This window comes from Heptranchias perlo, unplaced genomic scaffold (assembly GCF_035084215.1).
Source record: "Heptranchias perlo isolate sHepPer1 unplaced genomic scaffold, sHepPer1.hap1 HAP1_SCAFFOLD_60, whole genome shotgun sequence".
Lineage (NCBI taxonomy): Eukaryota > Metazoa > Chordata > Chondrichthyes > Hexanchiformes > Hexanchidae > Heptranchias > Heptranchias perlo.
The window spans coordinates 3,948,185-3,961,920 of NW_027139623.1; the positions used below are offsets into that span (position 1 = coordinate 3,948,185).

At 41.4% G+C, this 13,736-nt stretch overlaps 1 protein-coding gene across 1 annotated transcript in view; it reads right to left on the minus strand.

The window, feature by feature from the left end:
• Positions 1–3,859: 3,859 nt before the first annotated feature.
• Positions 3,860–13,736, minus strand: part of LOC137316795 (Fc receptor-like protein 5) — a 30,328-nt gene continuing 20,451 nt past the window's right edge. The window contains exons 7-9 of the mRNA XM_067980636.1: positions 10,659–10,955; positions 5,661–5,783; positions 3,860–4,203 (exon numbers count right to left, since the gene is read on the minus strand). Of these exons, the coding sequence (XP_067836737.1) occupies positions 4,145–4,203; positions 5,661–5,783; positions 10,659–10,955 (479 nt within the window). The 3' untranslated portion in view covers positions 3,860–4,144. The remainder of the gene's footprint in view (positions 4,204–5,660; positions 5,784–10,658; positions 10,956–13,736) is intronic.

The window sequence follows — 13,736 nt, forward strand, 5'->3', positions numbered from 1 at the left end:
ATCTCACTGTGGATCAATTGAAAATTGTCAAATTAGCCTTACTCCTCGCCCTCTGAAGCCCTCAGTATCATTACACTGCGACAATTCAGTGTTTGTGAATGGAGAATCAGTTTCTTGATTTATATCCTGTGGAACAGTTTGTCTGCCGACCACTTGGGTGAGTGGCCCCTTATGTGGCACTTTATCAAACGCCTTTTGGAAGTCCATATACAAAACATCAACCGCAACGCCCTCATCGACCCTCTCTGCTACCTCATCAAAAAACTCTATCAGGTTAGTTAAACACGATTTGCCTTTAACGAATCCGTGCTGGCTATCCTTTATTAATCCACACTTGTCCAAGTGACTATTAATTTTGTCCCGCCTTATCATTTCTGAAAGCTTTCTCACCACCGAGGATAAATTGACTGGCCTGTAGTTGCCGAGTTTAACTTTACACCCTTTTTTGAACAAGGGTGTAACATTTGCAGTCTTCTGGCACCATCCCCATATCTAAGGAGTATTGGAACATTATGGCCGGCACCTCTGCAATTTCCACCCTTAATTCCCTCAGAAACCTAGGATGCATCCCATTCCGACCGGGTGACTTATCTACCTTAAGTACAACTAAGCCATTCCAGTACTTCTTTTGATCAATTTTTAGCCCATCCAGTATCTCAACTCGCTCCTCTTTTAATGAGACTCTGACAGCATCTTCTCCCTTGGTAAAGACAGATGCAAAGTACTCATTTAGTACCTCAGGCATGCCCTCTGCCAACACGTGTAGATCTCCTTTATGGTCCCTAGTCGACCCCACCCCTCCTCTTACTACCCGTTTGTTATTTATATGCATATAGATTCTCTTTTTGGATTCTCTTTTATGTTAGCCACCAGTCTATTCTCACACTGTCTCTTTGTCCCTCTCATTTCTTTTCTCACTTCTCCTCTGTACTTTCCACATTCAGTCTGGTTCTCACTTGGATTATTAACCTGACATCTGTCAGACGCCCCCTTTTTCGGCTTCATCTTACTCTCTATCTCTTTCGTCATTCAGGGAGCTCTGGTTTTGGTTGCCCTACCTTTCTGCCTCGTGGGAATGTGCCTAGACTGTACTCGAACCATCTCCTCTTTCAAGGCCGCCCATTGTTCGATTACAGTTTTGCCTGGCAATCATTGATTCCAATTTACCCGGGCCAGATCCGTTCTCAATCGATCGAAATCAGCTCTCCTCCAAACAAGTATTTTTACTCTGGATCGCTCCTTGTCCTTTTCCATAAACAATCTAAACATTATAATACTATGATCACTGATCACTAAACGTTCTCCCATTGACATTTGTTTCACTTTTGACCCACTTTATTCCCCAGAACTAAATCCAGCAATTCCTTGGTGGGCCGGTAACATACTGATCAAGAAAGTTCTCCTGAATACACTTCAGAAATTACTCCCCCTCTGTGCCCTTTACACTATTACCATCCCAGTCTATATTAGGATAGTTGAAGTACCCTATTTACACGACTCTATAGTTCTTGCACACCTCTGTAATTTCCCTGCAAATTTGTTCCTTTATATTTTTCCCACGAGTTGGCGTCCTATAGAATACACCCAGTGGTGTAATGGTGCTTCTATTGTTTCTTAACTCTAACCTAATTGATTTTGTTTTCGACCCCGAAGCATATCCTCTCTCCAGCACTGCAATATTCTCCTTAATCAGTACTGCCACTCCCTCTCCTTTCTTTCCTTCCCTATCTTTCCTGAATACCTTGTATGCATGAATATTTAGTACCCAATCCTGCCCATTTTTGAGATACGTCTCCGTTATCACCACCACATCATATTCCCATGTGGCTATTTGCGCCTGCAGTTCACCAACCTTATTTACCACGCTTCCTGCGTTTACAGACATGCACTGTAAAACTATCATAGACCTTCTCGTATTCTCTTAGTCTGATCCCACTTCATACTTTACTATTTGCTCCTTTAGTTCTATCTGTCTCTCCCAATCATTTGTGCACCTTGCTTCTTCTTCCTAATGCTACATCCTGGTGCCCATGCTGCTGCCACATTAATAAAAACCTCCTCCACAGCACGAGTGAACCTCCCCGCGAGGACATTGGTCCCAGCTCTTTTGAGAAGCAAACCGTCCGTCTTGAACAGGTCCCTCCTACCCCAGAACTGGTTCCAATGTCCCAAGATTCGGAAGCCCTCCCTCCTGCACCATGTCCCTAGCCACACATTCTTATATCTGTACTCACTAGCACGTGGCACTCGGAGTGACCTCCTCCCGAGCTCATTAAAATCTAACCACAAGATTTTACACCGTTCTTTCCTATGTTGTTTCATCCCACATGGACCACGACTTCTGGCTGCTCCCCTTCCCCCTGCACCCTCTCCGTGATGGTCTTTAAACTGGCGCCAGCGAGGCAACACAACCATGAGGGACTCACATTGGTTGTCACAGAAACGCCTGAATGTCCCTAAACTATCGAAACCCCTATGGCTACTGCATTTCCACACTTCAGTGTGCACCCCCCCCCGCCCCCCGTTCAGTCCCATTGCCCCATGGTGCCATGCTCAGGACTGCACTCCTTCGAGGTGTCGTCACCCTCACTGGTATTCAATGCTGAATACTGGTTTGAGAGTGGCACACACCCAGAAGAATCCGGCACTGCCTGTCTCTTGCATGATGAACTATCTGTGTCTGTGGGCTGACCACCTACTGGAACGCACGGTCCAGGAAACCTTCAAACTCCCTTATGCTCTGCAGTGACTCCAGCCGCCCCTCAAGCTCATAAACACTCAGCTTGTGATTTTAAAATAAAATTGTTGGACTATAACCTGGTGTTGTATTATACCTTACACTTCCCCCTCTAGACATCATTCCCCCCTCACCAAATTCTAAAGTTCCCAATCTGTTCGCAATCCACTCCATTCGCCCTGTGCTCCAGCTCTCACTATGCACATCATTAACAAATAACACGCACTGCATTCTTCGTGAATTTAGTACTGTTTCATTTCTCAAACCTTTACAGTATCTTTATAATTGATACATACAGTGAGCAGTTGGGAATATGTTTGGAAAATTGTATTTGTTTACCTCTGAAATGAATCCTTAATTAACAGTTTTGCCAGAATTAAAACGTTTTTAATGACTAACGTAAAATATTATCCAGATAAAGAGTGGCGTTAATTGAAATCGGACCCTTCCCAGCCAGCGGTAAGCGAAAGTGACTTTTCTGCAAAATGAATAACAAACAGGGTTTTATGAAGCTAAAATCCAACGAAAAGCGATAAGTTTCACCGTGTAAGGGGAAAATATTTAGCTGACCATACCCTTGCCCGGGTCATTTCTATCTATCTATCTATCTCTCTATTCATCTATGTATCTATCTATGTATCTATCTATGTATCTATCTATGTATCTATCTATCTATCTATCTATCTATCTATCTATCTATCTATCTATCTATCTATCTATCTATCTATGTTTCTATCTATCTATCTCTCTATTCATCTATGTATCTATCTATCTATCTATCTATCTATTCATCTATCTATCTATGTATCTATCTATCTCTCTATTCATCTATGTATCTATCTATCTATCTATCTATCTATCTATCTATCTATCTATCTATCAATCTATTTATCTATGTATCTATCTATCTATCTATGCAAAACACATGTCATTCAATTCACCGAATAGATTTTGCCAACTCAAATCTAATAAGAAAAATATGCAAGTGAACACGAACTACAATTTGAAACAAGTAGTACTAAAACAAACTTAAATACCGATTCAATTCCATGAACCCGGAACAAGTCAACCGTCTACAAATATTGAGAAACAAAATCAAATCCACAAAACAGGTAGACTGCAACAATTCAACTGTATTTGAGTAATTCCAAAAGTGAATGCTATAAAACTTTACAGATCGTTATGGATGTTAATCATTAGAGACCACGACTATCGCTGCCTGTATCTATATCTTACACACACACACATACCCAAAACTATCGATAGAAAGAGATATCGAAAGTTATTGTATCCACATTTGATATAAAAATCAAGTCGTTCCGTTTGGTGTACTGTCAAACTCTGTTGTGGAGAAAATAGCAGATTTATATGGCGTCTGTCCGTCCGACCATCCATCCATCCGTCTGCTTAAACAGCATTCTCTTCATCGTCCCTTTCGACAGAATGTATCTCTTCAGTAACGTGGTCTGCCAAAAGACAAAATAAATGGGTATCAACAAGACTGCGCAAGCAAGTGATGAACTGAAGTCTTCATGACATCAATCGACTAAATAACTACATATTACTAAAAATCTTCTTTAGGGCGCACACATCCGCTTCACAAAACCTATTTCCAGTTGGCCTACTTTTCGGAAAGGCTTTTGTGCGAAGATTTGATGTGACCAATTGCCATATCAACATTTCCCATTCAGTTTTGCGATATCAACTGTCATGTGATAGTTGCAGGTTCTGGATACCAGGTAGCGCTGTGAAATAAAATTCTAAAGCTTCTCTTCTTTTTTCATCGCCATTTATTTTATCTTCAAACAACTTATGCTCATCAACTGATCAAGAACAACGCTACCAACCATTTACTACCACTATTAAAACTTTTGTGTCAGTGTGCATTTCCCGTACAACTTCCAGTTGTCATGACTTTTCGCCACGATCTTGTGGCAGCATTTAACACAGAGACTGCTGATGAAAACAGATGCTTGTAATCATGCAGCAGTAGAGTTCGGCCCGTTGGTGGCGCTGTGGAGCGGGCGAGCGAAATTTCCCTTTAAACCCCGTCGCTCCCTCGAAAATGTAGAACACATTTTCATCTATTGATCTTGGGCGATGTTACAACCAATTTCCTAGTTATGTCAGTAACATGTCAAGCTTTATTTTTCTGCATGTGCTTATCTGACAATCGCTGCCTTTCTGTCTAAGTTTTGCTACCCTACCTGAGACAGTGAGTAATTGATTGGATGTTAATGGTTGAATTCCATCGACAGTAGTGACTGGTTGAATTTTATCAAACTCTTTGTATTGATAGAAAGGCATGATGCACATCGATTCAATAAATGTGACTGTGTTGACAGTTTTTAGGTGGTAAAGTGATTATTGCATTTTAAACAGTTTTTTTTTGAGTAAATATATCTCCAGATTTTTTTACAGGGTTGAAATGATTTTGCATAACTGTGCCGTTTGGTGGGAGTGTGGTTAAATGTAAACTCTCAGGGGTCTGCAACTGCAACTGTTATTTGTAAATATTAATAAAGGGTGAAATATATTTTAATTAAGATATAATCGATGTAAAAAAAAAAGGAATTTGCAAAGGACCATCCTAAATACGTTAAATCCGGTAGTAATTTACAACTCTGTCATTTTATGTTAGTTTCACGCCACCCAGTCACGTTGTTGTGTCTTTCTCACCGCTTCTTTTGCACTGACAATGTGTGAGGAAATAATATGTAGGTTATCCGCATTATGTGTGGAAGAGAAACATTATACGTCCCTTGAATTTAAGCATCAGGAGAGCCTTTAGTCGTAGTGCCAATATTTAATAACATGAAAATTAATACTTAATAATAGACCGATATGAGAAACAAAATCTCTTCCTTTTTGACTTTCGTCCAATATGAAATATTTTGCCATTTCAGCAATTCTTCAAACATACCATCACGGTCCTTTTTGACCTTTTTCGGTTTGCACTCTATCCCCAGGATAACCATAGTCCCAAACAGGATAAATGTGGCGAGAAACAAACGAATTGGGCTTGAATCAAATTTGACATAAGAACCTAGAAGATTAAATGAAGGGGAGAAGATTAATGGGTAATTCTCACGTTTCCACTGCAACCACATTACGCGATCGCTCAAGAACCTGACTCAGAAATGATGTTCTCAGTTCCTTGAGGAATAAAAACTCCACGGGAAAGCGATCCAACCATGACTAACTAGAACAATTAAGGATAACATTAGTTTAAAAGAACAGGCATACAATGTTGCTAAAAGGAGTCACAAGCCTGAGGATTGGGCGGGTTTTAGAAATCAGCAAAGGATGACCACAAAAAAATAATAAAGAGGGAGAAAATTGAATATGAGAGTAAACGGGCAAGAAATATAAAAACAGATTGTAAGAGCTTCTACAAGTAAGTACAAAAGAGATTTAGGAATGTAATCGTGGGTCCCTTAGAGGCAGAGACGGGAGAAATTATAATGGTGACTATGGAAATGGCAGAGACGTTAAACAAATATTTTATATCGTCCTTCACAGCAGAAGACACAAAAAACATACCGGAAATAGTGGTGAACTAAAGGTTTAATTAGAGTCAGGAACTTAAAGAAATTAAGATTAGTAAAGAAAATGTACTAGAGAAATTAATGGCACTAAATGCCGATAAATCCGCTAGACATGACGGCCTACATCATGGGGTTTTAAAGAAATGGCTGAAGAGATCGTGGACGCATTCGTTTTGATCATCCAGAATTCCCTAGATTCTGGAATGTTCCCCGTGGATTGGAAGGTAGCAAATGTAATCACTCCATTCAAGAAAGGAGGGAGAGAGAAAAGGGGAGCTATATGCCAATTAGCCTGACATCAGTAATAAAGAAAATGCTAGATTCTATTATTAAGGACGGAGTAACAGGGCACTTAGAACGTCATAATATGATTAGGCAGAGTCAACACGTTTTAATGAAAGGGAAATCGTGTTTGGTAAATCTATTAGAGTTTTTTGAGGATGCAACTAACAGGGTAGATAAGGGGGAACCAGTGAATGTGGTATATTTGGATTTTCAAAAGGTATTCGATAACGTGTCACACAAGAGGTTGTTACACAAGATTAGGGCTCATGGGATTGGGGGTAATATATTAGCATGGATTGAGGATTGGTTAACGGACAGAAAACAGAGAGTAGGAATAAACGGGTCATTTTCGGGTTGGCAGGTTGTAACTGATTGGGTGCCGCAAGTATTGGTGTTTATACCTCTGCTGTTTACAATCTCCCTCGATGACTTAGATAGGGAGGGAGTGTAATATATCCGAGCTTACTGAATATCGAAAGCTAAGTGGGAAAGTAAGCTGTGTGGACGAAGCAAAGAGGCTGTGTAGGCAGGTTAAGTGAAAGGGCAAGAAGGTGGCAGATGGAGTATAATGTGGGGAAATAAGAAATTAACCACTTTGGTAGGAAGAATACAAATTTAGAAGGTGAGCGACGAAGAAATGTTGGTAATCAGAGGGATTTGTGTGTTCTTGTACACGAATCACAGAAAGTTAACATGCATGTACAGCCTGCAATCAGGAAGCAAATGGTATGTTAGCCTTTATTGCAAGGGGGTTGGAGTATAAGAGTAAGGAGGTCATGCTGCAATTATATCGGGCTCTGGTAAGGCCAGACCTAGATTAATGTGTACAGTTTTGGTCACCTTACCTAATAAAGGATACACTTGCCTTAGAGGCGGTGCAACGAAGGCTCAATAGATTGATTCCTGGGAGGAGAGGGTTGTCCTATGCGGGGAGATTGAGTAGAATGGGCCTCTACTCTCTGGAGTTTAGAAGAATGAGAGGTGATCTGACTGTAACATATGAAATTCTTAGAGGGCTTGACAGAGTACATGCTGAGAGATTGATTCCGCTGGCTGGAGAGTCAAGAACTAGAGCTCATAGTCTCAAGATAAGTGGTCGGCCATTTAGGACCGAGATGAGGAAAAATTTCTTCACTCAGAGGGTTGTGAATCTTTCTAATTTTCTGCCCTGGAGGGCTGTGGATGCTCAGTCGTTGAGTATATTCAAGTCTCAGATAGATAGATTATTGGACACTAAGGGAATCAAGGGATATGGGATAGGGCGGGAATATGGAGTTGAGGTCAAAGATCAGCCATGATCTCATTGAATGGCGGAGCAGACTCGAGGGGCCGTATGGCATACTCCTGCACCAATTTTATATGTTCTTACGTTCTTTTGCTCGGCATTAATTATCAGACTCACTCGGGGATGTCTTTAATCGCTCTCCATTTATCTATTTTGTTCTCTGACACTGTAGCTATCTGAATAATTGGGCTCATCAGATTTGTTCCAGCAACAGCCTCTGTTAATTAAAAGTGACCCTTTCGCCGTTTCCAACATATGTTGAATGGATTGTGAGACTTGACTTTGTGTATATGACGTTGGAAAGATAAACTTTTCCAGGTTAAGGAACTCGATCTGATTTTACCTAAATACATGTCCATGTACAAAGTGAAAGACGTTCGAACAAGGCTGGCTTATATTTCGACCAGCCTGAATGAATTAAATCACTGGCAAACATTAGGAAACAGAGTAATCAGAGGATTAGATAAATTAGCTTCTCAACACTGGGATTTTGTAGGTCGGATAGACTGGCATCACAGGGGGAATGCTGTACGGATAGAGCTGAACGATGTGTGCGTGTGTCTGTGAGTGTGTGTGTGTGTGTTTCTGTGAGTGTGTTTCTGTGTGTATGTGTGTATGCATGTGTTTGTGTGTATGATTGTGTGTGGGGATGTATGTGTATATGAGTGTGTGTGTTTATGTGAGTGTGTTCCTCTATGCGTGTATGAGTGTCTGTGTGTATATGAGTCTATGTGGGAATTCGTGTGTGTGAGTGTGTGTGTGTGTGTGTTTGTTCATCTCTCTGTCTGGCTGCAATGGGAATACACTGATTGTTGTAAGGCAAGTCAGTAACTCGGAATTAACCTTTACATTGTGCATACTATTGCGTATCTTGTGAATATGATTGAAACATGTATAGGAGGAACCCATTGTAACTGTTGGAAATAATTGAGCTTTTACCCACTCTATGTTGAATCTAGAAACATTCAATGCAAACAGCGGGAGCGAGGAACAACTCAAAGTCTGCGTTTTCCTGATGGTATAATTAAATTTGCACCACAGCGGGTAACAATTCAATCAAAGTTTTCTTTCTTGAATGCATCACACCGGAATTGTTACTAGTTCTGACGAAAGGTCATCGAGCTGAAACGTTAACTTTGTTTATCTCTCCACAGATGCTGCTTGACCTGCTGATTATTTCCAGCATTTTCTGTTTTTATTTCATATCGTACAAAAATTGGCCGTATAGTTGATAGTGTTACAAAAATTGGCCGTGTGGGTGATAGTGATACAAAAAATGGGTTAGGGTTAGAGTTAATGTGGATGATAGTGAGGAAGGAAGCTATGGTCGGTAGGAAGCTATCAGTGGTCTGGTCAGTTGGGCGGAAAAGTGGGAAATGGAATTCAATCCGGAGAAGTGTGAGATAATATATTAGGGGAGGGGAAACAAGGCAAGGGAATACACAATAAATGGTAGGATACTGAGAAGTATAGAGGAATAAAGCGACTTTGGAGTGCATGTCCACAGGTCTCGAAAGGGAGCAGGACAGGTAGATAAGGTGGTTAAAAAGACATACGGGATACTTTCCTTCATTAGCCTAGGCATAGAATATAGGAGCAGGGAGGTTATGCTAGAACTGTATAAAGCACTGGTTACGCCACAACTAGAATACTGCATACATTTCTGGTCACCACATTACAGGAAAGTTGTGATTGCACTAGAGAGGGTACAGATGAGATTTACAGGGATGTTGCCAGGACTGAAGAATTTTTGCTATTAGGAAAGGTTGGATAGGGTGGGGTTGTTTCCTTTGGAACAGAGGAGGATGAGGGGAGATTTCATTAATGTGTATGAAATTATGAGGAGCCCAGTTAGATTGGATAGGAAGGACCTATTTCCCTTAGCAGAGGGGTCAATAACCAGGGGGCATAGATTTAAAGTGATTGGCAGAAGGATTAAAGGGGAGTTGAGGAGAAATTGTTTCATCGAGAGGGTGGTGGGGGCTGGAACTCACTGCCTGAGAGGGTGGTAGAGGCAGAAAACCGTCATCGCATTCAAAAAATGGTTGAATATACACTTGAAGTGCCGTAACCTACAGGGCTACGGACCAAGAGCTGGAACGTGGGATTAGGCTGGATAGCTTTATTCGGCCGGCACAGACACGATGGGCCGAATGGCCTCCTTCTGTTCCGTAAATTTCTATGATTCTATTATTTCCACCATCCGCATTATTTTGCTTTTAATAATTGTTATCTTGTTTGACAGGAAAGTAATCCCCGTTAAATTGCCAAAACAAATATATTAAATGCACAACAATTTAATGGGTACCTGTCCGGAAATTAGGAATCAGCATCGAATTTGCTAGACAACCGACGACCTAGTGTGTTACTGGGAAAACGGAACGAGAGGACGAGAGAACGTATTTCAATCCTTTCAAACATCATATAATTAGATACGTCTGAAAGTATTGGCGTCATCGTAATGTGTCTCTGGTTGATACATGGATTTTTAAATTGATACATTCACTTTTTAACTATTTTGCTAATTGAGTGATTGGCTGATTGATTGATTCAATCACTCTTTCGTTCATTCAAACAATAATTCTGTTTTTTTCATTGAGTGGTTCGTTGAATCATTCACTTATTGAGTCATTCATTCTTTGATTGATTCGTTGATTCACTGACTGATTCATTGATTCATTGATTCTTTGAATCGTTCATTGATTTTTATTTCATTCATTCACTCATTCGTTGTTAAATAAGACAACCGATTCAGCCTTCATGAAGAAGAAATGAACACAGTTACCGTGTGAATCTCACTCACCTCTTACAGTTATATATACAGGGTCACTCTCAGCCGACGTTAGCAGCCTTCCCCTCACATCCCCTTTATACAGACAGGTGTAATTTCCTCCATCGGTGTGATCTATATTCGTGATGGTGAAGGTGACAGAATTGTCCCGTGCAGCAGCAGTCTGGACATCCGAGTAATTCGCTTCTCCGTGTCTGTATAAGTAAAATGTGAAGCCAGGATGGTCCCGGGGGTTTGTACAATTAAAGGTAACTTTTCCACCCTTCAAAACAAGACTAGAATCCACTGATATATTTGGTTTGGGTAGACCTGTAATTCGAAAGGAAAAAGTCGTGACGATCGATTCAACCGCAATACAGACTTATTTTTTGTGAACCAAACTATCAATGACCTGGACGTAGGTATTCAGGGCATAATTTCAAATGTTTGCAGATGACACGTGATATAGAAGTTGTAAGCACTGAGGAGGATAGTATATACAAAGGGGGAATTGGCCATTCATTAGTGGGATCAAACGGAAGAAAATAAATCAGTTGGGGTTCTATTTTGAAAATCAGCGTTTATCCCTCAAATTTCCCTCTGGGATACCAGAGGAACAGAGGGAAGGCATTGATTTGAAATTCGCATTTGTGGTAGCTTAGCCGAGCCATAACCTGATTAAAAAGAATGAACGTCTCCGCTAAACAGTGGAGATTCCCATTTCAAATAAAGGAGTTAAGTGTTAGCGGGCTTTGGGATGTGCGCAACGCTGGGCAGGCCAGCATTTGTTGCCCGTCCCTAATTGCCCATTGAGAAGGTGGTGGTGAGCCGCCTCCTTGTTGAACAGCTGCAGTCCATGTGGTGAAAGTGCTCCCATATTGCTGCTAGGTAGGGAGTTCCAGGATTTTGATACAGTGACGATGAAGGAACGGTGACATGTGCCTCAGTCGAGATGATTTATAACTTGGGGGAAAATTGGAGGTGATGCTGTTCCCATCCAGCTGCTATCTTTGTCCTTCTCGGTGTTGGAGGTCTCAGGTTTGGGCGTTACTGTCGAAATCCAACCCAGTGAGATGATATGGAAAACCAGAATGTAATTCATTAAAGTACTCCGAGTTACAGGGTTATTTTGAAAATCTCGGCACGCAGTTTCGCTTATCTGACAGAGAAACCTGTAATGTTACAAGTCCAGCCAGTTTGGAGGAGCCTCGTGAGGTGACACTAAACTCAGTGGAGTTAATAGTAAAAAGGAAGTCAAAGGAAGGGTGGGGCTGATTAGGGACCAAAAAGGCGATCTTCTTGTGGAGGCAGAGGGCATGACTGAGATACCTTATGAGTACTTTGCACCTGTCTTCACTGAGGAAGCGGATGCTGCCAATGTTCCAGTAAAGGAGAAGAAACTGGATAGGATGAGAATAGATAAAGACGAGGCACGCAAAAGGTTAGCAAAGCTCAGAGTAGAAAAGTCACCCGGTTCGGATGGGATGCATCCCAGCTTGCTGAGAAAAGTACGGGTGGAAATTGTGGAGGGATGAACCCGGCAACTACAGGCCAGTCAGACTAACGTCGATGGTGGTGAAACTTTTAGAGACAATAACCCGGGACAAAATTAATTGGCACTTGGAAAAATATGGGTTAATAAATGAAAGCCAGCACGGATTTTTAAAAGGTAAATTTGTGTTGGACTAATTTGATTGAGTTCTTTGATGGATTGCTGGAGAAGATTGATAAGGGTAATGTGGTTGATGTTGTGTCTAAAGATCTTCAAAGGGCGTTACAAAAAGTGCCATACAATAGACTTGTTCGCAAAATTGAAGCTCATGGGATTAAAGGGCAGTGGATGCGTGGATACGTAATAAGCAAAGAGACAGAAAGCAGACAGTAGTGGCTGATTTTCAAACTAGAATGAAGTGTGCAGTGGTGTCACCCAGGGGTCGCGGTTGGGACCGCTGCTCTTTGTTGATATATGGTAATGACCTGCACTTGGGGACACAGGGCATAATTTCAAATTTTGCAGGTGATACGAAACATAGAAAGAAGTGAGGAGGATGGTCACAAACTTGAGGAGGACATCGACAGACTGTTGAAATGGGCAGGCACGTGGCAGATGAAATTTAACGCAGAGAAGTGCGAATTGATTCATTTTGGTGGGAAGAAAAAGGAGAGGCAATATAAACTAAATGGTACAATTTTAAAGGGGATGCGGGAAAAAAAGAGAACTGGGGGTATACATACACTAAACTTCGAAGGTGGTAGGACAAGTTGAGAAGGCTGCTAAAAGGGGATACTGAATTCTTGGCTTTATAAACAGATGAAAATGATACAAAAGCAAGGAAGTTGTGCTGAACATTTACAAAATACTGGTTAGGCTCCTGCTGTAGTATTGTGGCTAAATCTGGGCACCACACTTTAGGAGGGATGTCAAGACTTTAGAGAGGGTACAGAGCAGATTTACTAGAATAGCACTAGGGATGAAAGACTTCAGATACGAGGAAAGATTGGAGAAACTGAGGGTTCTAAATTGAGCCGTGTAGCGCCCGCTGTTTGGGTGCTATGTGGCCTCTTCGACATCCAGGATGGCGTCTTGCAGCGTGACATGCGCTAGATGCCACCTTGGTATTAGAGTTAGCAGCAGGCGCAGATAACGAACGCCGGAATCATGTAAAGTAAGGAGAAAATAGCTTCAATCAGATTGCAACGCTGATTTAGAGTGATAGACACCATTTTGGGACTTAACGCACAACTCAACGCACAGTCTTAACCCCGACCATCTGAACATGTCTTCGAGTGCCTGGAGGACACTCACCGGCGCTATTTAAACTAACCATGCAGGATTTACAGGTTAGTGGAAGGATTATGATTTCTGGCTGCTGAGACATTTGTAACTGTTCTTGGAGGTTTCCTACTCTTGAATACTCGGATGCGGGGATATAGTCCAACATTAAGAGCCAGCACGTGATGGAGTCAAGCTTGAAAATGCTTCTACACGCAAAGGGTGGGAGATGGTTGGAATATCTTCTGCAGACGGCAGTTAATGCTCGCTCACTTGTGAAAGTTAATTCTGAGATTGATAGATTTCTGTGAACCAAGGGTATGAAGGGATATTGGGCT